This window comes from Myotis myotis, unplaced genomic scaffold, assembly GCF_014108235.1.
Source record: "Myotis myotis isolate mMyoMyo1 unplaced genomic scaffold, mMyoMyo1.p scaffold_m19_p_1, whole genome shotgun sequence".
Lineage (NCBI taxonomy): Eukaryota > Metazoa > Chordata > Mammalia > Chiroptera > Vespertilionidae > Myotis > Myotis myotis.
Genome location: NW_023416313.1, coordinates 114,580,820 through 114,603,618, shown reverse-complemented (window position 1 = coordinate 114,603,618; position 22,799 = coordinate 114,580,820). Strand labels below are relative to the sequence as shown.

At 41.6% G+C, this 22,799-nt stretch overlaps 2 protein-coding genes across 5 annotated transcripts in view; one reads left to right on the top strand and one right to left on the bottom strand.

Moving 5' to 3' along the window:
- The window catches only part of ADPGK (ADP dependent glucokinase), a 39,290-nt gene extending 22,328 nt beyond the window's left edge, over positions 1 to 16,962 (top strand). For 3 of the 4 annotated variants that reach the window (XM_036348383.1, XM_036348399.1, XM_036348408.1), the window contains 4 exons: positions 1,159 to 1,279; positions 6,522 to 6,718; positions 7,358 to 7,456; positions 15,379 to 16,962. In XM_036348383.1, coding sequence (XP_036204276.1) covers positions 1,159 to 1,279; positions 6,522 to 6,718; positions 7,358 to 7,456; positions 15,379 to 15,933 — 972 coding nt within the window. In that variant the 3' untranslated portion in view covers positions 15,934 to 16,962. The remainder of the gene's footprint in view (positions 1 to 1,158; positions 1,280 to 6,521; positions 6,719 to 7,357; positions 7,457 to 15,378) is intronic. The other variant, XM_036348389.1, reaches the window with a different exon arrangement.
- BBS4 (Bardet-Biedl syndrome 4) overlaps positions 5,459 to 22,799 on the bottom strand; it is a 131,070-nt gene continuing 113,729 nt past the window's right edge. Inside the window, exon 16 of the mRNA XM_036348363.1 lies at positions 5,459 to 6,061. Within this exon, the coding sequence (XP_036204256.1) occupies positions 6,051 to 6,061 (11 nt within the window). The 3' untranslated portion in view covers positions 5,459 to 6,050. The remainder of the gene's footprint in view (positions 6,062 to 22,799) is intronic.

Sequence of the window (22,799 nt, the reverse complement as noted above, 5' to 3'; positions counted from 1 at the left end):
AGCAGTCAATTAGCAAGTAAAAATGCCTTTGAAGCTTCTGGGTGCAGCATATTAGATCCGAAATGGTGTTGTTATCTCTGGGTACTTTCCTTTAAATTTTGGTCCAAGCCCTCATCTTTCAGTGGTTTTGAGTCTGTTGGACTGGCTCTGAGTGAGGTCCAGAACTGGCATGGCAGAAACAGCAGTACTGTGAAATGGCTTCTAAAAGGAATAGACGGGAGAGGCCCAGGTCGGAGTTGAAGAAAAGGTTTTGGAAAAGTTGCAGAGCACCTGCCCCCAAACTTTCTGAGTTGGGATACTTTTTAATTCTCATATTTGGAAAATGGTTCTGTTCACATAACAGCTAAGTATGGTAGGGGCCTGGTCTCACAAGTCAGGTCACCTGTTGTGGAGGGTCTTGTGATCCTTGAGGTTGGTTCTTTTTTATACTGTGTACAATTCAAACAGAAATGTTTCCAACATTCCACATCTATTTTCCTACACAGGATGTGAGTGAAGAAAAAGAGAAAGTAGTGTAGGGCATGTCTTAGTCTGCCATAATAACAAAATGTCATAGACCAGTGGCTTAAACAACAAAAATTCATTTTCTCAGTCTGGAGGCTGGAACATCCAAGGTCAAGGTTCCAGCAATGTTTGGTTTCTGGTGAGGCCCTGTTCCTGGCTTACACATGGCCACCCTTTTTGCTGTGACCTCACATGGCCTTTCTTCAGTGTGTATGGTGCAGAGAGAAAGCAATCTCTCCCTTTCTTTCTTATAAGGCTACCTCCTATAGGACCTCACCCATATGACCTCATTTAGCCTTAATTACCTCCTAAAAGCTCTATCTCCAAATACTGTCACATTGGCAATTAGACTTTAACATGTGAATTTGGGGGGGGGGGGGACACAAATGTTCAGTCCCTAACAGCTACATAGGACCTAACATGTGTGACATGGGTCTTTTGTCAGCCTCTCATTCCTGGGTACATTGTGGTCATATGTTCCAGAGGCTGAAACCCTGATAATAGTCCCTCTATTACATAACTTTCAAAATTAGATTGGGATTTCAGTGTTTTGTTAAAATGAAAATAAGTGGCCTCAATGTACCTTTTTGGTTACTATACAGATTCCATGGAAAAAGGAACAGATCTGATAGACTTCATATTTCTTGTCTCCAGGTTCTTCTTTGTGGTCCAGTTGGTCCGAAACTGCACGAGCTTCTTGATGACAATGTATTTGTTCCACCAGAGTCACTGCAAGAAGTGGATGAGTTCCACCTCATTTTAGAGTATCAAGCAGGTAAGAGGAATGAGTGAGTACCGGTGTAAGACTCGGCAGGGGAGTGTGTAATGTTATGTTGAGGAGTAACTGTCCTACAGATTTCTCTGTGTAAATTAGTAGGGTCCCTGTTCTTTCTTCACCACAGGTTTCCTGCACTGATGCTGGCCATTGTCTCAAGGGAGAGTGCTAGAATATTACAACAGTGAAGAAAATTTCCAAATCTATAAACAGAATTGATCTGAAACCAAGAGGAATCAGGATGTAGGAAAGCAGGCATCTTAAACACATACCTATAAATTTTTTCTTTATTACTAAGGAAAGAAAAGGGCAGATAACATCTGTTCAACTCTGTGCTCGATCCTGCCCAAGGCCTTTTTGGGCAGCTGTTCCAAGCTGCTTAGATTTGATGCTGGGCCTCTGGCAAGCTTCCTCTGAATTGCTTTGTTTTCCCTTGGGTGTGTAACTGGAAGTGTTATATATTTAACAATGCGTATTACTTCCCGTTATATAATGTTTTAATGTTTGTCACTCCAAGCTACTCCATCCAGCTCCCCTCTACCCCCAGTAGATTTTATTACAGAGTCTTCAGATCTGATTTCTGAAAGAATCCTAAATACCTGAACGTAATTTGGTTCTGTGTATTTGCTGGGTATCTTTCCTCTACTCAGAGGCCAGCCTTTTGAATTTGATTCAACATGTTAATTCAAGTTAAAAACTCAAACATCGAAACAGACTAATTGGCACCTTAAAGCAGTATGTACTTAATATGCTTCAGTGAACTTCCAAATCAGAAGTTAAGAGAACCTTACCTACTAGAGTAATTAACTTTAATGTAAGATATGAAATATAGTGCTTCTTGAAAATTATGCCTTTCTTCAAGTAGAAAATGGGATTGTTTCTGGTTCTCTTTGGGGTATTTACTAGAATCAGTCAGGAAGTTAACAAGGTCAGGGTCTGAAAATTAGGGACCGAATGTTAGGGCAGGCATCTCACACTTAATAATATATAAGTTTTGAGTTGCTTTCAGTTTTAGTTTCCCCAAATGGGAAATCAGAGTGATGGTTCAGCCTTTAGGCAGTAATGTGGTAAGGACTAAGAGGTAGTGTGTTTAAGCACTTTGAACTGCTCAAATGAAAGGCATGAACAAGACTGTTGACTGAAAGAATCTAGAATAACTAAAGATGTGTCTTCGATGTGCTACTGATGCTGCTGCCAGCTGCATGTTCTCACTGCCATTTCTGTTGGCACTCACGTTCTAGACTTGGGACCTTTCTGGTTCCTGGTTTCTGTCATTTCCCCTAGGGACAAGAGTGGAGAGACTGTTTCCTCACGAAGACTGCTGTTGTGTTTGACAGACGTGCCTTACGTATAGTTCAGAGGATGGCACAGCTGATCTTGACAGGAGACTGTCTCCATCCTTGGGTTGAGAAGCTTACACTTCAGTTTTTCTTTTCTCGGCCATATTTTTTAGAATAAAGCAGATATTTTATTCACCTTTGACATTTTTATCAGACTCTAGAGGGAACCTAGTCTAGTGGCAGCAGCTGTTGGGTCAGCTCTCTTAACAGAAGTCCATCCCCTGCTTCTCTCTAACTTGGATGAATAAATTCCCAGGAAGAATTGTCAACTTTTCCCTCCTCCTCTCCTGCCAGACGTCTCCAGAGAAGCTTATTTTCAGGCTTTGAGCCAGGGATCCAGTGAGTCATTACATAGGTTCTGCTGACTCAGTGGCTGGAGGGCAGGATGGTAAATTGAGAGAAGACATCACTTAAATAAATGCAAAGCCATATGAGAAAAGAGGGGCATTAACCTATTATTATGAGCTCACGCTGTCTGAGTTTCAGTCCCTTTGCTTCTCAGGCAGCTCCGTCAGACCTGTGCAAACAGCCAGTGAAGAGCCCTTCATATCCCTCCTTGTCTTCACGTTGCAAAAGCCCATTTATTTTTATCTCGCTCATTTTTTTTGCTGAAGGAATTGATTTATTTTGAACTCTCTGTGGCTTTTTTCCCCCTAAGTTAACTTAGGCAGTGCGTCCTAGCGGCTTCATTCTTTAAGGGCCAGTTCCAGGTCTTGCCCTGCAGAGAATACTAATGTCGCATCTTTCCCCCCATGTACAGTCTCATTAGTTGGGGAAATATTGGACTTGGAGTTCATACCAATACTTTTTGTTGTTGTGGGCATTAGAGACTGTTCTCTTGCTCCTGTATCTTGCTGTTCGTTCATGTGGCTGAGTGCCAGGTTCAGTGTGAGCAGAAGTCTGATGATAGTAGGAGACACTGCTCTGCCCTTTGCTACCATCCACTGCAGGAGACAGATTCCTGAACAAATGATTGCAAAGTAAAGTGCCAACTCCTATAACTGGGTGCAGCAGTAGCCCAGGGAAGGACGTCATTCGATATTCTTGGGGGTGACAGAGTTAGGAAAGGATTCATGGGGAGGTCGTCCTGGTGTCTGCTCTTTAAATGAAGTAGAGCTAGACTACTACACTCCACTCTGTGGACCACCATTGGGTATTTTGTTTGGACATGACCAGGAGCTAAGAAAGGAATATAGTTTTAACAAGCATAATCATTGCATTGGGGTTTAGTAAATAGGTATTTTCTTTTTTTTCCTGCTTTCATAGATTTTTATATAAATGACCCACAATTAAATGTTTCTTCAGAGGAATGGATTCAAGAAGCTAATTGCCCTGGCCGGTGTGGCTCAGTTGTTTCAGTGTCGTCCTGTGCACTGAAAGGTTGCCAGGTCAATTCCCAGTCAGGGCACATGCCCAGGTTGTAGGCTCGATCTCAGGTCGGAGGGGGGGTGGGGGTCTGCAGGAAGCAACTGATCGATGCTTCTCTCTCATACCAATGTCTCTCTCCCCCTCTCTTCATCTCTCTGTAAAATCAATTTTTTTTAAAAAAAGAAAGCTGAACTTAAAGTAAGGAGGATTCTCCCAGCTTTGACACTTGCTCTACAATAAGCCCTACACATGCGTGCACACAGGTGCTCTCCACAGAGAGGCAGAGCTTCTGTTTGGAGAGGCCTGTTGTAGAAAGGAGGAAGGAGGTTGCTAACTGCAGTTGGCAGATCATGCAAGATGAAGAAACTTTCTGAAGGAATATCCAGAATGTGATAGAAACCAAGTTTTTCAACTAGTTTTCAGTATGTGGGCTTCCCTTGTATAAATGGGACAAACCCTTAAACCCTGTGGAGGGAAAGCCACGTAAACCTGAATTATAGCAAGTCCTTGCCCCAGAGTGTCCCTGCTGGTGGTGATGGGTTTCTCCTCACCCGCCCCCACTCAGGGGTGGCCTCATAGAAGAATTGCCCTAAGCAGTTGCAGAGCCTCGGTGGCCCTTCGGCTGACTTAATTTCAAGATTTTCTGCCAAGTCTTTATGGACAAGAAGGTGAACTCTGTGGTAAAGGCTCTGATTGTGAAGCTTCACCAGGCGAGCTCGGAGAGGGCCCCTGTCCCCTTTCCTGCTTTAGGACTCACAGTGCAGCACTCCTCTCCAGGACTGGGCAGTGGTGGGGCCTTAATCAGTAGTTCTCCACCTAACTGCATGCCAAGATCTCAGTGGTGGGGCCTCGCCACCTGCACATTTAAAGCTAGTTCCCCAGGGAATTCTGATACATGGCCAGTGCTGAGAGCTACTCCTATAGACGAGCAGATCCAAACTCCTCTGCCTACTAGGAGACCCACCCAGGACGGATCTGCCTCCCTCTACTGGAAGCATGTCAAACTCAAAGGCTAACATGGGCCACATAAACAAGGTTTAAATTTATGTGGGCCGCAAAAAAACAAAAGCTTTAATTTTATAGAAACGTAGGTGTATTTCGATAGAGACATGCTGAATACAAAGGACTGAAATAAATGAGTAATTGTTAACATAAAATAATAGAACATTTTAATAAAAATTAATATTTTTTCTTGAACATTAACTTACCAGACACTAAATAACTGCACAAATTAATAAGCGTAATGCAAATAAACCTATTTTTCTTGTTCTCCAAAAGCAAAATGTTTCCTGTTGCGCACACCAAACAAGTCAGTACAAGACCAATCGGCTGCTAAAATATTCGCTGCTAGTATTAGTGGAGAGAAATGGAACGCCTGTGCGTAAGGCATGTAAGGGAAATGAATGCAACATGATTATAGTAATCAGACATTAACGAACGTTGTAGTTCATTAATAATTATGTATAGCAGGTTATTGTAAAAATCAAGTTACGAAATTTTTATTAAAATGCTTCTTACATACCGTTATACTGACTGGGCGCAAAAATACTTGTTGTGGGCCACAAGTTTGACATGCTTGCTCTACTGGGATCAGATTAGTAGGTGCTGAGTGGGCGCTCTGTGCCAGGGGCTGTGACAAATGCTGTGGGAACCAGACATATGTGTTACCTTTATAGAGCTGGCAATCTGTTCAGGGAGACGTAGCACAAATGTGTGAAAAATGATTTAGGTTTGACTACTAGTTCTAAATAGTAGAAGAGATAACTCAAAGCAAAATGGTTACCACAGACCATGGAAAGGAAAATCTCTGTGGATGCTTAAAGTACTGAAAGTGTACTTCAGGCTGGAGCAGTCACAGTCATTCATGAAGGAAGTTGCACTTGAACTTGGTCTTGAGCAGTCATTCCACAGCAGCTCCCTCAGAGGATGTAAGAGCAGCCAGATGCTCTTACCTTCTGGACCAAGTGCCTGGAAACCACCGGTGGGCAGCAGGGGTGAGGGAGTGCAGTCAGCTTGACTCTTGGAATTTCAGCCTCCTTGGGTCCCAACTAAGTGAAAGGTGCTCAGGACATTGCTGTGAGGTGGAGACAGAGAAAGGCAGCATTGCTGTGTGCAGGGACATGTGTGCTATGCACTGTATGCTGGTATTTGTAAGTGATGCTACTGTCCTGTAACGGGGAAAGGACACAGGCATCCTGTCTTTGAAAAGCTCAGTGGACAGCAGAGCTTTCCTGGGACTCAGGGTGAGCTAATTGCCACCCTTTGATGAAGGTGTATAGTACCCATACTGTGTTTCTGTGTATTTGGTTTGTTTGTTTCATTACTGACCACTGTCTTCCTGGATACAATGCCGTGCTTATCTTAGGCCATTGTAGCGAGGCTCTACTCAGCCAGAAGCCAGCCTCCCCTGAGAAAAGGCTCTGGGGGGCCCAACAAGCCCCCTCCCCCCCACCCTCCCACCCCCCATCCCCCCACAGCTAGGAGACTTAAAGCCTCTTCCTTTTCTTCCCATTGTGTTGACTGGGCTTTTCTAGGGGAGGAGTGGGGCCAGTTAAAAGCTCCCCATGCCAACCGATTGATCTTCTCCCACGACCTCTCCAACGGGGCCATGAGTATGCTGGAGGTGTTTGTGTCTAGCCTGGAAGAGTTTCAGCCAGACCTGGTGGTCCTCTCTGGATTGCACATGATGGAGGGACAAAGCAAGGAGTTCCAGAGAAAGAGACTCTTGGAGGTAATAGCACTGTTCTAGAATGTCACAGATCTCAGCAGTGTGTTTCTTCAGAACCCTGCTTCTTTTGGTCCCTACAGCTTACACTGCCTTGCCCTCAGTTCTGGCCTTCCCGGGAGATACCACAGCAGCTGGCTCTGAGCCTTCCTCTCGCTCTAGGGAGGCACCTCACAGTATTCTTTCAGACACAGGCAGCAGCTTGAGTAGGACAGGTCATAACATCTTCCTGCCTGACCCTCTGTATCCTGTGCTAAACTGAATGTGGCTGAAAGCTGCAGTGTTTATAGTTTGTGTCCTTTGTGTTATGTGTCATCTCACTTCCCATCAGCTATTGCTGCAGATTCATATAGCACTTGAAGCCAACTGCTCAGTTTAGGTCCCCAGGAATAGGCTGATTGCATGAACATATAGGGCGGTCCTTTGTGCTCTCTGAGTCTGTAATCCAGTGCTTCTCTGCAGAGCCTAGGTGTCCCTGTTGGGAAAAGCATCCCTCATCCACAGAGGCCGTGGAAACCTACATAGCTTGGAGTTTTCATGAGGATGCAAAGAAGACAGTGACAATCCACACTCCTCTAGGACCTGATCTTTTCTTCCTTTTGTCTGACTTCTATATCTAATAGCAATGCTGTCCTCTTTTTACAGGTTGTGACCTCCATTTCTGACATCCCCGTTGGTATTCCAATTCACCTAGAGCTGGCCAGCATGACCAATAGGGAGCTCATGAGCAGCATTGTGCATCAGGTAACCATGTGGGCAGCACATGGGGCCCTCATTGGCCCTGACTCTCATGGGGCCTTGCAAAAACGTGCCTTTGTCCAGCAGGACCAGCTGTTTGGGCTCAGGGGCCAGCTCACTGAGGCATGGCTGTCATGCCACTCAGACTTAGGTCCTTGGAGATCTAAATAAGGAACCAAAACTGTTCTGGAACAGGATCCCCTTCTGTTAGAAATATGGCAGTGCATCTCATGGGTTCATGGGCTATTCTCCTCCTAGAATGGGGAAGTTGGGAATGAATGGTCTACAGCTGAGCTGCTTTCAACGGAATGTCAAGAAGCTCAGAGAAATGGATTAGGGGGAGCTTTACTCCCTTACCACCAGGCATCACGTGTTCACTCCTGCCTTGGGACGGCTAAAGTGATTAGATAAATTTGAGAGGGTAATGCTTAAGAATATAGACTTGGGGAACATGAGTTGGAATGCTAGCTTTGCCATTCACTAGCTTTATGAACTTGGGCAAATTAGTTACCCTTTTATTTTATTTATTTAACCTTTATAATGGTTAATCATATGTTTCAAAACCCCCAAAATATTAAAAGCTATACAATAAAGTCACCCTTCCTCTTTCCCACCACTTGTACCCACTGTTAGTACTCTCATTAGTTTCATCTGTATCTCTCCAGTGTTACTATACACACACACACACACACACACACACACACACACACACAACACACTCACTCTCACTGAGTGGCCAGATTATTATGACCACCTGACGTTTGTATGCAAATTAGCTATAATTTCACGCTGAAGTGGCTAGAGGGCCAGACCATTATAAATAGGGAAGCAGGTTGTTTACCACGACAGAAGTGATTTTTTTCTGAAGATATGGATAAACAGCGCGATTTAACAGCCTTTGAACGTGGTATATATATACTGAGCAGCCAGATTATTATGACCACCCCATCAGTACTTTGTTGGGCCACCTTTTGCCTTCAATACTGCAGCGATTCTTCTTGGCATTGACTCCATGAGATGTTGAAAGGTGATGCGAGGAATCTGACACCATGCCTGATGAATAGCACTGTCCAGTTCTGTGAGGTTTGATGGTTGTGGAACCAGCTGCCTGATGGCTCTTTTAACTTCGTCCCACAAATGTTCAATTGGATTGAGATCTGGTGGTTGTGGGGGCCACCTAAGCAAGGTAAAGTCTTCCTCATGTTCTTGAAAGCACTCCTGCACAATACAAGCACGGTGGCATGGCGCATTGTCTTGTTGGAAGAAGCCATCTCTATTGGGATACGCCGTCAACATGATAGGATGAACTTGATCAGCAACGATACTTAGGTATGTTGTGCTATTCAGACGTTCCACACGAATTAAAGGGCCCAAATCATGCCAGGAAAACATGCCCCAAACCATAACACTGTCCCCAACAGCTTGAAGGGTTGTACTCATGCATGTGGGGTGCATGCTTTCATGCTGTTTCCGCCAAATTCTCACCCTGCCATCTGCATGATGCAACTGGAAACATGATTCATCGGACCACATGACCTTTTTCCAATGCTCGACTGTCCAATCCTTGTGTTCCTGTGCGAATTGGAGACGTTTTTATCTTGGTAACTGCAGACAGCAAAGGTGTTCGAACAGGCCTTCAGCTACCATGTCCCATAAATACAGTGTACGGCTCCTTTGCCTACAAACATCAGGTGGCCATAATAATCTGGCCACTCATGTTCAAATATATCCCACGTTCAAAGGCTGTTAAATCGCGTTGTTTACCCATATCATCAGAAAAAAATCACTTCTACTGTCGTGGTAAACAACCTGCTTCCCTATTTATAATGGTCTGGCCCTCTAGCAACTTTAGCGGGAAATTATAGCTAATTTACCTACGAACGTAGGTGGTCATAATAATCTGGCCACTCAGTGTATATGCAAATATGGGAATATGTCCTTATTTTTAAGCCCTTTTAATTAAAAAAATAGCATAATTAAATACACATTCTACCACTTTGATCTTTTTCACTAAGTGGATTTGTTTTATTGGGTTTAAAAAAATTTTTTATAAGAATTTATTTGAGACAAACTGATAGCATATGCTAGGGAGCAAGATCAAATACTTCTCACTAAGCAGATTTTGGAGGTCTTTTTTCTGTCATCACTTGGAGAATATCTTCGTCTTTTCACAGCCATGTGGTTAAAAGGAATGTGTGGGCATCTCAGTTTATTGAACATGAATCTTCTCAATAGTGTATTACCCTATTCCATAGAGGCCTGCAACCAGTGACTTTGTACATGGTTTTATTTTGCCCATGAACAAGTACATATGTATAATACTCAGAAGTAAAATTGGCTGGATAGCAGAAAAAGCATCTGTAAATTTGATATTGCCAAATTGCCTTCCATGAGAATTACACCAATTTACTTCCACTAGAATTCTTTACAAGTGCTTATTATTTTCTCATATCCTTGTGACCAGAATGTGATTAAAAACATGCACAGCTGGTGTGGCTCAGTGGTTGAGCATCAACCTATGAACCAGGAGGTCGAGATTTGATTCCTGGTCAGAGCTCATGCTTAGTTGCGGGCTTGATCCCCAGCAGGGGGTGTGCAGGAGGCAGCCAATCCATGATTCTCTCTCATCATTGATGTCTCTCCCTCTCCCTCTCCCTCTCCCTTCCTCTTTGAAATGATAAAAAATGAATAAATAAAAAAAGAATGTTCTTGATAAAGCAATAAAATTTAGTTTTAAAAAATTGTTTAAAAATAACACAATAAAAACATGCATTGTCACCAATCCTACAGGTGAGAAATATTTCACAATAGTGTTTTTAACTTAGACTTTTTTTTTTTATTGATACTATTACAGATGTCCCATATTTCCCTCCCATTTGCCTCCACCCAGCTCACCCGCTCCCCTCCCCAGACTTTACTTTTTAGAAAAGTTTTAGGGGTACAAGCAAAATGAGCCAGAATATAGAGTTCCCATATACCCCCTACCCAAACCCACCCAGTCTCCCCCAGAATCCCACCCACTGCACCATAGTGGGATACTTGGTACAGTTGGTAGGACCTACACTCACACATCATTGCCAGACAAAATATGTGGTTTACATTAGGGTTCACTCTTGGTGTTTTTCAGTGTAATTTTAATTTGCATTTCTCTTTTATAGGTTTACTTTTTAAACAGGAAGCCATTTTTATCTCATTTTCTGTGTAACTGTTTACTTAATCTCTCCTCACTCCCCTTATCTGTAAAATGGAGGTAATCCCTCCTTCCTTCCTCCCTCCCTCCCTCTCTTTGTCCCTCCCTTGAGGGTTACAGTAAGAATTGAGTGAAATAAAGCCATTAGTTCAGTGCCTGGAACAGAACGTGCAGTAAATGGAAGTGCTATTACATTAGCAAAGGTACAGGTCATTGATTTTTAAATAAATAAAAATACATACACACACATAAATCCCTCTACCCATACCTACATACAGGGGCTGATCTCTCTTGCACTAACAGTCATCTTATATGTATTTCTCTGGCTGTAAGGAGGAAAGTGCTAAGTAAGAAAGATAGTGAGGTAGACATAGTGGTTCCCTTTAAGATAGAAAACTGGCTCAACAGAGAGTTCTGGTCAAGATGATGGTATAGGTAAACGTGGTACTTCGAACCTCCCACAACCACAACAGAGTTAGAATTCCAGAACAGCCATTATTTAGAACCCCTGAAATCTAGCTAAACAGAAGTCCTATAACTAAGAATATAAAGAAACAGCCACATTGAGACTGGTAGGAGGGCAGAGGCTTGGAACAGGCTGGTCCCACACTCACATGTGGCAGTTAATAACTGGGAGAGATATCTTGGCTGTAGAGATCTCCCCTAAGGAGTAAGGGGTCCCAGCCCCACATCAGAACCCCCAGCCCAGGGTTCCAGTGCCAGGAAGAGAAGTCCCCATAACTTTTGGCTGTAAAGATCAGTGGGGATTACAGCTAAGTGAGATGGAGGTCTGCTAGAGTCCCAGGTGTTCCTCTTAAAGGGCCCATGAATGCACAAACTTAACTTGGACTCATTCCAAGCACTTTGAGCCCAACACTGGGGTGGCAGCTTGAAACACAGCAGGGGCATACAAGGAGGAACTGAATTGTCTAGCAAGGGCTGGAGGAGCAGCCTTCTCTCAGACAGAAGTACTGGCAGAAGCCATTGTCCCACAGAGTTGGCAGGCCGGTCACCATATCTGAGTCTCCATCAACCTGGCTAAAACTCATAGCTCTGCCCTGGTGATTCCTGAGACCCCAACCTACCCAACTTGCGGGTCCACCCAAGCCTTTTCCAGTAGTTTTCCATACAAATGGCCTCTCTTGGCTCATGCTTTGGACTTTCCTAAAATCTATCAAACAGGATTTGGCCTAAACATACCCCATACATTTTGCTAAGAGGCCCCACACCTGGCTAGCAGCTACCAACCTCAGTTAGCAGCCTGAACTCTCCTGGGTACCTCCATGCCCAGCACAAGTAGCAGCCATCTGCAGACTGCTCTGTTGCTCACGCCAGATGGCCCCAGGCAGGATAGAGGCAGTGGCTGACCTTGTACCCCCCAGGAGGCCCCAGAGCCAGTGGGCCTGGTAGACAGCTACAGACCACACTAGAGTACAACCCAACCACCTCCACAGTGGCACACACAAGGGGCAGACTCAGCAGGCACCAAAGCCCCAATGAAGTGAGACCTGCTCCATGGGGTTGACTCCTGCACAGCAGCTCCTCTGCTATAATTGCAGCCAGTACTTGCAGCCAATCAGCCTGAGGATAAATATCTCCCAGAAATGTGCCAACAGCAATCAAGACTCGGCTACAACAGGACAGTGCACACAGCTCACATGGGGTACACTTGGAGCACCCAGCTAGGTGACCAGGGAGGCTGCACCACTGGGCCCTACAGGACACCTACTACATAAGGCCACTCGACCAAGTCTGGGAGAGAGCAGCTCTGCCTAATACATAGAAACAAACAGAGGGAAGCAGCCAAAATGAGACAAAAAAACAGGTCCCAAATGAAAGAACAGGAGAAATCTCCAGAACTAAATTAAGTAGAGGCAAGCAATCTACCAGATACAGAATTCAAAACAATGGTTATAGGGATGCTCAAGGAACTTAGTGAAAACTTCAATTAAAAAAAAAGGACATGAGAACCATAAATAACCAGTCAGAAATGAAAGGTATGATAAACTGAAATGAATAATTTACAGGAAATAAACAGTAGAGTTGATGAAGCAGAGAATCAAATTAGTGACTCTAAATATATAGAAGCAAAAAGAAAAAATTTTTTTTAATATATTTTATTGAATTTTTACAGAGAGGAAGGGAGAGGGATAGAGAGTTAGAAACATCAGTGAGAGAGAAACATCGATCAGCTGCCTCCTGCACACTCCCCACTGGGGATGTGTCCGCAACCAAGGTACATGCCCTTGACCGGAATCGAACCGGGGACCCTTGAGTCCGCAGGCCGATGCTCTATCCACTGAGCCAAACCGGTTAGGGCAGAAAAAAGAATTTTAAACTGGCCACATAGCTCAGTTGGTTGGAGTACCATCCCATATACCAAAAGATTGCAGTTTCTATTCCTGGTCAGGGCACATACCTGGGTTGCAGATTCAATTCCAGGTTAGGGTGCCTACAGGAGGCAACAAATTGACGATTCTCTCTCTAGCCCCCGCACCCCCCCCCCCACCTTTCCTTTCTTTAAAAATCAATAGAAACATATCTTCAGATGAGGATTTTTAAAAATGAGGATAGTTTAAGGTCCCTCTGGGATAACATCAAACATACCAAAACTTGCATCAGAAGGGGAAGAGAGAGCTAGGGTTGAAAACCTATTTGTAGAAATAATGACAGAAAACTTCCCTACTTAGTAAAGAAAATAAACATTCAAGCCCAGGAAGCACAGAGTCCCAAATAAGACAAACTCAAAGAGGCCCACACCAAGACACATAAATTAAAATGCCATATTTAAAAAGACAAAGAATCTTAAAAGAAGCAAGAGAAAAGTAGTTACCTACAACAGAGCTCCCATAACCCTGCCAGCTGATTTTGCAACAGAAACTTTGCAGGCCAGAAGGGACTGGCACCTACATCCACAGTTACTTTACCAGCAAAGCTATCATTTAGAATCAAAGATCAGCTAAAGAGCTTCCCAGACAAGAAAAAGCTAAAGGAGTTCATTACCACCAAACCAGTATTACATGAAATGTTAAAGGGTTTTTAAGAAGAAGAAGAAGGAAAATCAAAAGTAAGACTAATAAGAGGGCAATAAATCATATCTATCAACAATTACTTTAAATGCTCAAATCAAAAGACATACAGTGCTCAGTTGGTTTGAGAGTCGTACCATACACCAAAAGGTTGCTCCCAGGTCAGCACCTGCCTAGACTGCAGATTTGATCCCTGGTCAGGGTGCATACGGGAGGCAACTGAGCCATGTTTCTCTCCCTCTTTCTAAAATCAGTTAAACAAAAAACATCCTCAGATGAGGATTTTTCAAAAAGATATATGGTGACTAGAATGGATAAAAAATTGTATAAAACTTAAGATCAAAAGACAGACTAAAAGTGAAGGGATGAAAAAGATATTTCATGAAAGTGGAAACAAAAAACCAGCTGTGGTAGCAATAGTTATGCCAGATAAACTAGACTTTAAAACAAAGGCTACAACAAGAAACAAACAAGGACCCAGCAGCTCCACTTCTGGATATTTATTCAAATAAACAAAACATACTACATCAGAAAGACATATACATCCATATGTTTGTTTCAGCATTATTTACAGTAGTCAAGATATGGAAACAACCTAAGTGTCCATCAACAGGTGAATGAATAAATAAGTGGTGTATGTGTACAATGGATTACGACTCAGCCATATGAAGAATGAAATCTTGCCATCTGCAACAACATGGATGGGCCTAGAGAGTATTAGGCGAAGTGAAATAAGTCAGAGAGAGACAGATGCTGGATGATTTTACTTATATGTGGAGTCCAAAAAAATAAAAATGAAGGACAGAAACATAGATACAGAGAACATTTTGATGGTTGCCAGATGGGAGGGAGGGTTGAGGGATGGGTGAAAAGGGGAAGGGATTTAGAAGTATAAATTGGTAGTTAAAGAATAGTCACAGAGATACAAAGTACAGCCTAAGGAATATGGTCAATATTATAATAACTAAGTATGGTGTCAGATGAGTATGAGATTTATTGGGGTGATCACTTAGTAAGTTATATAATGTCTGATCACTATGTTGTATACCTGAAACTAATATTGTATGTCAACTATAATTTAGAAATAATTTTTTCAATTAAAAACACAGAACAAGAAGAAAACAGGTTCAATGGCTCCTATGTAGTGCCCTTTTTCAGTGTTATTACTAAATAGAATGAGAAATAGTCTATTTAGTAGTAACACCTGCCTAAAATGCTTAGCGCTAATATGAAACTGTTCTTGCTCCTTGGTGGTTATACACAAAACCACTGTGAGCCTGACTGTGTGTTGCTAGGGCCTTCTCCATTTTACTGGCATAATGCCTGCTGACATTGAGGAACTGAGAGTCATGTCCCATCAATGGTAAGAGGATCTGCTATGTATGCAAAGCTAGGCACCATGAAAAGAAATACAAAATATGTACATCTCTGCCCTTTGTCTTGTAGTGGCGTATAACAAAAGACTGGCTCTAAGACAGTGTTACTGCAACTTTCCAGTTTATCCAGAGGAATAATAAGGTGGAGATAGAGGTGTAATAGTAAAAACAGTTACCTATGATCTGTCACTTCCCCACCACAGACTTCAGGGGCAGGGAGTCCTGTAAGGAAGAGGTTATCCTGCCTCACTTCCCTGGCTTTAGTCATTGGCTGTGTCCTAAGATGCCCTTTTGATGTGAATCAGAAAGAGACTGTCATTCTGTTTTTGTTAGCAGGTCTTTCACACGGTGACTTCCCTTGGGCTGAATGAACAGGAGCTGTTATTTCTTAGCCAGTCAGCAGCTGGACCTCACTCTTCTCTCTCTTCTTGGAACGGTGTTCCTGATGTGGGCATGGTCAGTGACATCCTTTTTTGGATTTTGAAAGAACATGGGAAGAGTAAAAGCAGAGCCTCAGACCTCACCAGGATCCATTTCCACACGCTGGTCTACCACATCCTGGCAACTGTAGATGGACACTGGGCCAACCAGTTGGCAGCCGTGGCTGCAGGAGCTCGTGTGGCTGGGACACAGGCCTGTGCCACAGAAACCATAGATACCAGCCGAGTGTCCCTGAGGGCACCCCATGAGTTCCTGACTTCCCATTCGGAGGCAGGCTCCAGGGTCATATTCAACCCTGACGAGCCAGTGATAGAATGGCACAGGGAGGGGGTGTCCTTCCACTTCACACCCGTATTGGTCTGTAAAGATCCTATCCGAACTGTGGGCCTTGGTGATGCCATTTCAGCTGAAGGCCTCTTCTATTCAGAAGTATACCCTCACTATTAGGAAAGTTGTTATGGGTAATTTTTCTGAAGGAGAACTAGCCAATTTAAGAATTAACAGGAATTAAGTGGTTTGGAAAATAGGATTGAGGTATCAGAACAGTTTCTAGATTTAATTCAAAGACAGCCAACAACACAATAGCAGATTAAATTATCAGATACATTCCAACCTGCTGACAATTACGCAAAAAAGTTTCAGGTTTTAATCCAAATTTATCTACTGAGACTGGATTTTTAGGTTTGTTTATGTTGTGTTATATGGGTAAAAAACATGATTCCCAAACCCTGTTACATAGCGTTGTCAGGTATTTCAGGCCAAACGTCTTTACCCTGGCTGGAGCGCATGCCAGCTGGAAAAAAACACCTCCCTCCTCCCCGCCTCAGAAGTGCATGCTCATTCATCATGTCTAGTAAAGCCCACGGTGAGCCTCTCGTGTCCTCTCTCTGCTCAGTGTTCATGGGCAGGGTCATGACTTCCATTCAGTGTTATAATGAAAATACTTAATGAGCACACCTTAGTCTTCTCACTAAGACAGAGCCTCAAGTAAGGACAAAATCACCCCTCCTGTGCTTCATTCTCAGTGAGGCAGGATCCCTGTGGAGCCTGGGAGAGAATTGGCCATTCTGCACTGGTTTAGAAGCCTGGCTGACCTGTAGGGTGGGTGACCATGCAAGCTGAAGGGCTGTGCCTTCCTGCCCTTGCCCTGGCTTCTTAGGTTGTAGGCCAGCTGGTCAAAGACTACCATGCTGGGCCCAACCGTATTGCCCAGCTCTGGACATACTTTCTCCAGTAGAAGACTTATCTTTGTTTATTCTGGTCCTTGAAGGAATCTGCTTTTACAACTGGAATATGCTTCTGTGTGTGTAACTGATCATGTGTGTTTTACATTGACATATCACATCCATTTAAGCGTTTGACCTCATAAGAACCCAGGATCATGAAGAAATATGTCATGTTATGTATTTATTTTTTTATAAATCAAAGAGACTTCTGTGTGCTTTTAAATATATTAAAAACAATTACATTTCAGGAGTCCTAAGACTGCAATTGATTTTGTTCTACCTATCACTCTGGAGCCAGATATCCTAGAAATTATTCCAACTTTAACTTGAGTTCTATGTTACTCTGCTCTTGCGATGTTTAACTTCTCTTCCCCATCACTGGTTGGGCAGTCTAGTGACAGAAGGTACTAGTGTCAAGTAGTGAATCCACTAAGAAACAGCAGTTTGAAAGGATGGTGAGCCTTCTCAGTTTGTTCAAAGAGCAGTATCGATATGGCAGCTGCTGGCTCGCAGCAGCAGCTTCTGGAATCTTGAAGCTAGCTCAAGTTCTTCATTTGTGACCTCTCCTCCCTACTTTGGGTAAGAAGAAAAGGCTTGGTTACTCCTTCAAGAAAACTTAAGCCTGGAGAATTATGCAGCTTGAAATTCAAAACAAGTAGTTTAAGGAAATCTCTGGCTGCCACCTCATCAGTCTCTGCCTCCAACTTCAATTAAACACCAACCTTCTAGCCTATTTTACTGGAAAGACTTAAGTGAGAAGAGATTTCTATTTTCTCAAAAAGAACTGAAATAAGTTATCATTTTAAACCTGAGAATACTTTGAGAGTTCCCAAGTGTTCTCCACATGTCTACTCAGACCCCGATATTAGTATATATTCAGCAAGTTCTCCAGTTTTCACTGGTGATATCAATAAAGACTAATCCAGGATGTGTAGTCCGCACACACTTTAGAGCAGTTTTTCAAAAGACGGGTTTTGAACAAGTCAGTTTGGTGGTTATCACAAAAAGTATCAAAATGTACCATACGTTATAGGAGTAGGTATTATAAGAATTGTTTTCTAGAATTTGATATATGCCTGCATGAGTGCATACATGTATGAATTTCCACCACGTAGGGCAGATCATGCAGAACTGGGTGGGAAAAACACGCCCTTCAACCCTTCACTTAGAACTATATTTTACGAAGGTTTTCACATATGATTTGATGTGAAGAAAAGTGGAAATCCACTGGACTAGAAAGAATACCTGGTGAAAAATGAGACTTCCTAAAAATATTCTAACACTCACTCTTGCCTTCACTTGAAATTGATTTAACACTGGGGGAAAAGCTACAACACACACACACACACACACACACACATGAATCAGGAGATAAGAATTCAACCAAAAAAATCAGTAATGTCTATCATGCAAATTCAGTTTGCATCTTATTCTCTATCAAGTTTAAGTGGGGAAAGGGTAATTATTCATCAGTAGAAATCCAAATTCTAGACAGGGTTTTGAGATGACAAGTATTGTATAACATTGGACCAGTTCAACTTACTGTGCCTCACTTTGCTCATCTGTAAAACCTGTTAATAGTGGTCCCTACCCTCATAGGGTTCTTGATGACTAAAGGAAAATGCTGTGAAAAATAATTAGCACAGTACGTGGCACATACAGGCAGTCCTCGGGTTATGTCGGACTCGACTTAACGTCGTTTCGTGGTTGCCATCTCCCTTTACAGTATTTATTTTTTAAAAAAGTCTTATGTTTTTTATTATTTATTTACCACAAGTAAAGGTCAGGAATTGTTATCTTTCTTTAAAAATTTTTTTACTGTTTCACTTCATTACTGCTGTGTATGTGCTCCATGTGAGTGACGTAGGTGCTTATGTAGGTGGGTTCCAACTTACGGTGAAAATCGTGTTACGTCGCACCGTAGGAGCGGATCTCCGACGTAACCCAAGGACTGCCTGTATTTTAAAGTTTGATAATCATCAGTTACTATTACTAAACTGAGCAGAGAATTTCCTGGGACTCTAGAACTATTTTAAATCATTAAAAAGTTACCACCATGACAATTTCAATTTTTTAAAATTTTTTAACTTTAATTTTCTTTATTAAGGTATTACGTATGTTTCCTTGCCCTCCCTTTGCCCCCCACTTCCACCCCCTGCTCATGCCCTCACCCCACTCTGGTGTCTGTGTCCATTGCTTGTGCTTATATGCATACATACAAGTCCTTTGGTAGATCTCTCTCCCTTACCCCCACCCTCCCCCTACCTTCCCTCTGAGGTTTGATGGTCTGATCGATGCTTCTCTGTCTCTGCTTCTGTTTTTGTTCATCAGTTTATGTTGTTCATTCCACAAATGAGTGAGATCATGTCATATTTATCTTTCTCCAACCAGCATATTTCGCTTAGCATAATGCTCTCCAGATCCATTCATGGTGTTGCAAATGGTAGGATTCCTTCCTTTTTACCGCAGCATAGTATTCCATTGTGTAGATGTACCACCGTTTCCTAATCCATTCATCTGCTGATGGGCACTTAGATTGTATCCAAATCTTAGCTATGGTAAATTATACTCCTATGAACATAGGGGTGCATATATCCTTTCTGGTTGGTGTTTCTAGTTTCTTGGGATATATTCCTAGAAGTGGGATCACAGGGTCAAATGGGAGTTCCATTTTCAGTTTTTTGAGGAAACTCCATACTGTTCTCCACAGTGGCTGCACCAGTCTGCATTCCCACCAGCAGTGCACGAGGGTTCCTTTCTCCACATCCTTGCCAGCACTTGTTGTTTCATTTGTTGATGACAGCCATTCTGACAGGTGTGAGATGGTACCTCATTGTTGTTTTGATTTGCATCGCTCAGATGATTAGTGATTTGAACATGTTTTCATGTGTCTCTTGGCCTTCTGTATGTCTTCTTTCAAAAAGTATCTTTTTAGGTCCGTTGCCCATTTTTTTATTGGGTTATCTTCCTTTTGTTAAGTTGTATGTGTTTTCTGTAAATGTTGGAGATTAAACCGTATCGGACATAACATTGACAAATATGTACTCCCATGCAGTGGGCTTTCTTGTTGTTTTGTTGATGGTTTCTTTTGCTGTGCAGCTTTTTATTTTGATGTAGTCCCATTTGTTCATTTTCTCTTTAGTTTGCATTACCCTAGGAGCTGTGTCAGTGAAAATATTGCTTTGGCATATGTCTGAGATTTTGCTGCCTGTGGATTCCTCTAAGATTTTTATGATTTCCCATCTTACAATTAAATCCTTTATCCATTTTGAGTTTATTTTTGTGTATGGTGTAAGTTGGTGTTCTAGTTTCATTTTTTTGCATGTATCTGTCCAATTTTCCCAACACCATTTAATGAAGAGACTGTCTTGACTCCATTGTATGTTCTTGCCTCCTTTGTCAAATATTAATTGAGGATAGTGGTTTGAGTCAATTTCTGGGTTTTCTATTCTATTCCAGTACCAGGCAGTTTTGAGAACAGTGGCTTTGTAATACAGCTTGATATCTGGTATTGAGATCCCTCCTACTTTGTTCTTCTTTCTCAGGATTGCTATAGCTATTCCGGGTCTTTTTTTATTCCAGATGAATTTTTGGAGAGTTCATTCTAGATCTGTGAAATATGCCATTGGTATTTTAATGGATAGTGCATTGAATCTATAGATTGCTTTGGGTACTATTGACATTTTTAATCATGTTGATTCTACAAATCCATGAACACGGTATGTTCTTTCATCTGTTTATGTCTTCCTCTATCTCTTTTTCCAGTGTCCTGTAGTTTTCTGAGTACAGGTCTTTTACCTTCTTAGTTAAGTTTATTCCTAGGTATCTTAATTTTTTTGGTGCAATGATAAATGGGATTGTTTTTTTAATCTCTCTTTCTGTAAGTTCACTATTGGTGTATAAAAATGCCATAGATTTCTGGGTGTTAAATTTTGTATCCTGCTACATTGCCAAATTCATTTATTAAATCTAATATTTTTTAATGGAGTCTTTAGGGTTTCTATATACAATATCATTAATCTGCAAATAATGATAGTTTTACTACTTCTTTTCAATTTAGATACCTTTTATTTCTTCTTCTTGCTAATTGCTCTGGCTAGCACTTCCAGTACTATGTCGAACAGCAGTGGTGAAAGTGGGCATCCCTGTCTTGTTCCTGTTCTTAGGTGAAATGGTTTTAATTTTTGCCCATTGAGTATGATGTTGTCTGTACATTTGTCATATAAGGCTTTTATTATGTTGAGATATGATCCCTCTATTCCCACTTTGCTGAGGGTTTTTATCAAGAAAAGGTGTTGGATTTTGTCAAATGCTTTTTCTGCATCAATTGATATGACTATGTGATTTTTACCTCTCTATTTGTTTATGTGATGCATCACATTTATTGATTTGTGGATACTGTACCATCCTTGCATCTCCAGGATAAATCCTACTTGATCATGGTGTACGATCTTTCTGATGTAATGCTGGATCCAATTTGCTAGAATTTTGTTGAGGATTTTGGCATCTATGTTCATGAAGGATATTGGCCTGTAATTCTCTTTCTTTGTGTTGTCTTTTTCTGGTTTTGGTATGAGGGTAATGCTGGCTTCAAAGAATGAGCTTGGAAATGTCCCTTCCTCTTGAATTTTTTGGAATAGTCTGAGAAGGATAGGTATTAGTTCTTCTTTGAATGTTTGGTAAAACTCCTCTGTGAAGCCGTCTGGTACTGGGCTTTTGATTCCTGGAAGCTTTTTGATGCCTGCCTCAATTTCCTCCATAATTATTGGCCTACTGAGAATTTTAGTTTCTTCCTGATTGAGTTTTGGACAGTTGTATTTTTCTAGGAATATGTCATTTCCTCTAGGTTTTCTAATTTGTTGGAGTAGAGTTGTTCATAGTATTTTTTTTTTTTTTAGTAACAATCCTTTGTATTTCTGTGGGGTCTGTTATTATTTTGCCTTTTTCATTTCTGATTTTGTTTATTTGGGTCCTCTCTCTGCTTCTTAGTGACCCTGGCTAGAGGTTCATCAATCTTGTTTATCCTTTCAAAGAACCAGCTCTAGGTTTCATCAATCTTTTATATTGCTTTTTGGTCTCTATGTCATTTACTTCTGTTCTGATCTTTATTATCTCCTTCCTTCTGCTCACTCGGCTTTTCTAGCTGTTCTCATTCTAATTCTATAAGTTGTAGTTAGATGATTTATTACCATTTTTTCTTGTTTTTTGAGGTAGGCCTGTAGAGCTGTAAACTTTCCTCTCAGGACTGCTTTCACTGTGTCCCATAGATTTTGGATTGTTGTGTTTTCATTGTCATTTGTTTCCATGATGTTTTTAATTTCTTCTTTGGTCTCTTTGGTAACCCAATCATCCTATCTAATAATAGACAAACATGGTAATTGACCATACCTTCGCTACACCTCCCATTGGCTAATCAGCGTGATATGCAAATTAACTGCCAACAAAGATGGTGGCTAATTTGCATACTGCAGGCAGGGCGGGACAACGCGAGCCACCAGCACGAGCCCCCATCCAGGCCCCTGTGATCGGATTAACAAAAACAAAGTAAATGGATTAAGTAACATTAAAGAGATCATAAGAAAAATATATTCCAAATTTTGTTAGTTGTATAATGGTTATGTTTAAATTATTAACACTTAAGAAATTGGGTCAAGGGTACATATAATATGCTGTAGTATTTTATAGTCTTTTTTACATGTATGAGATTATTTCAAATTAAAATATTAAAAAATTAAAAATTAATAAAATATTAATTGAAATGTATCTGCATTACATGAAAAATCTAATTGCTTCTAGCATAATTTATTAAATTGTGCTAAAATTTACAAGGGTTCAATTAAAAAGTATCTTAATTCTAAATGATATAATAGAAAATATATAATAGTGCAGTTATAAGTACTTATCTGAAAATAAAAATTTAAAGAAGGGATTAGCCAAAGAAAATATATACACAACCCATGGACACAGACAACAGTATGGTGATGGCCAGAGAGAAGTGGGAGGCAAGAGCTGGGTAGAGGGGGCAAAAGGGGGGAAATAGGAACATCCTATCCTATATAATAAAAGGGTAATATGCAAACTGACCCT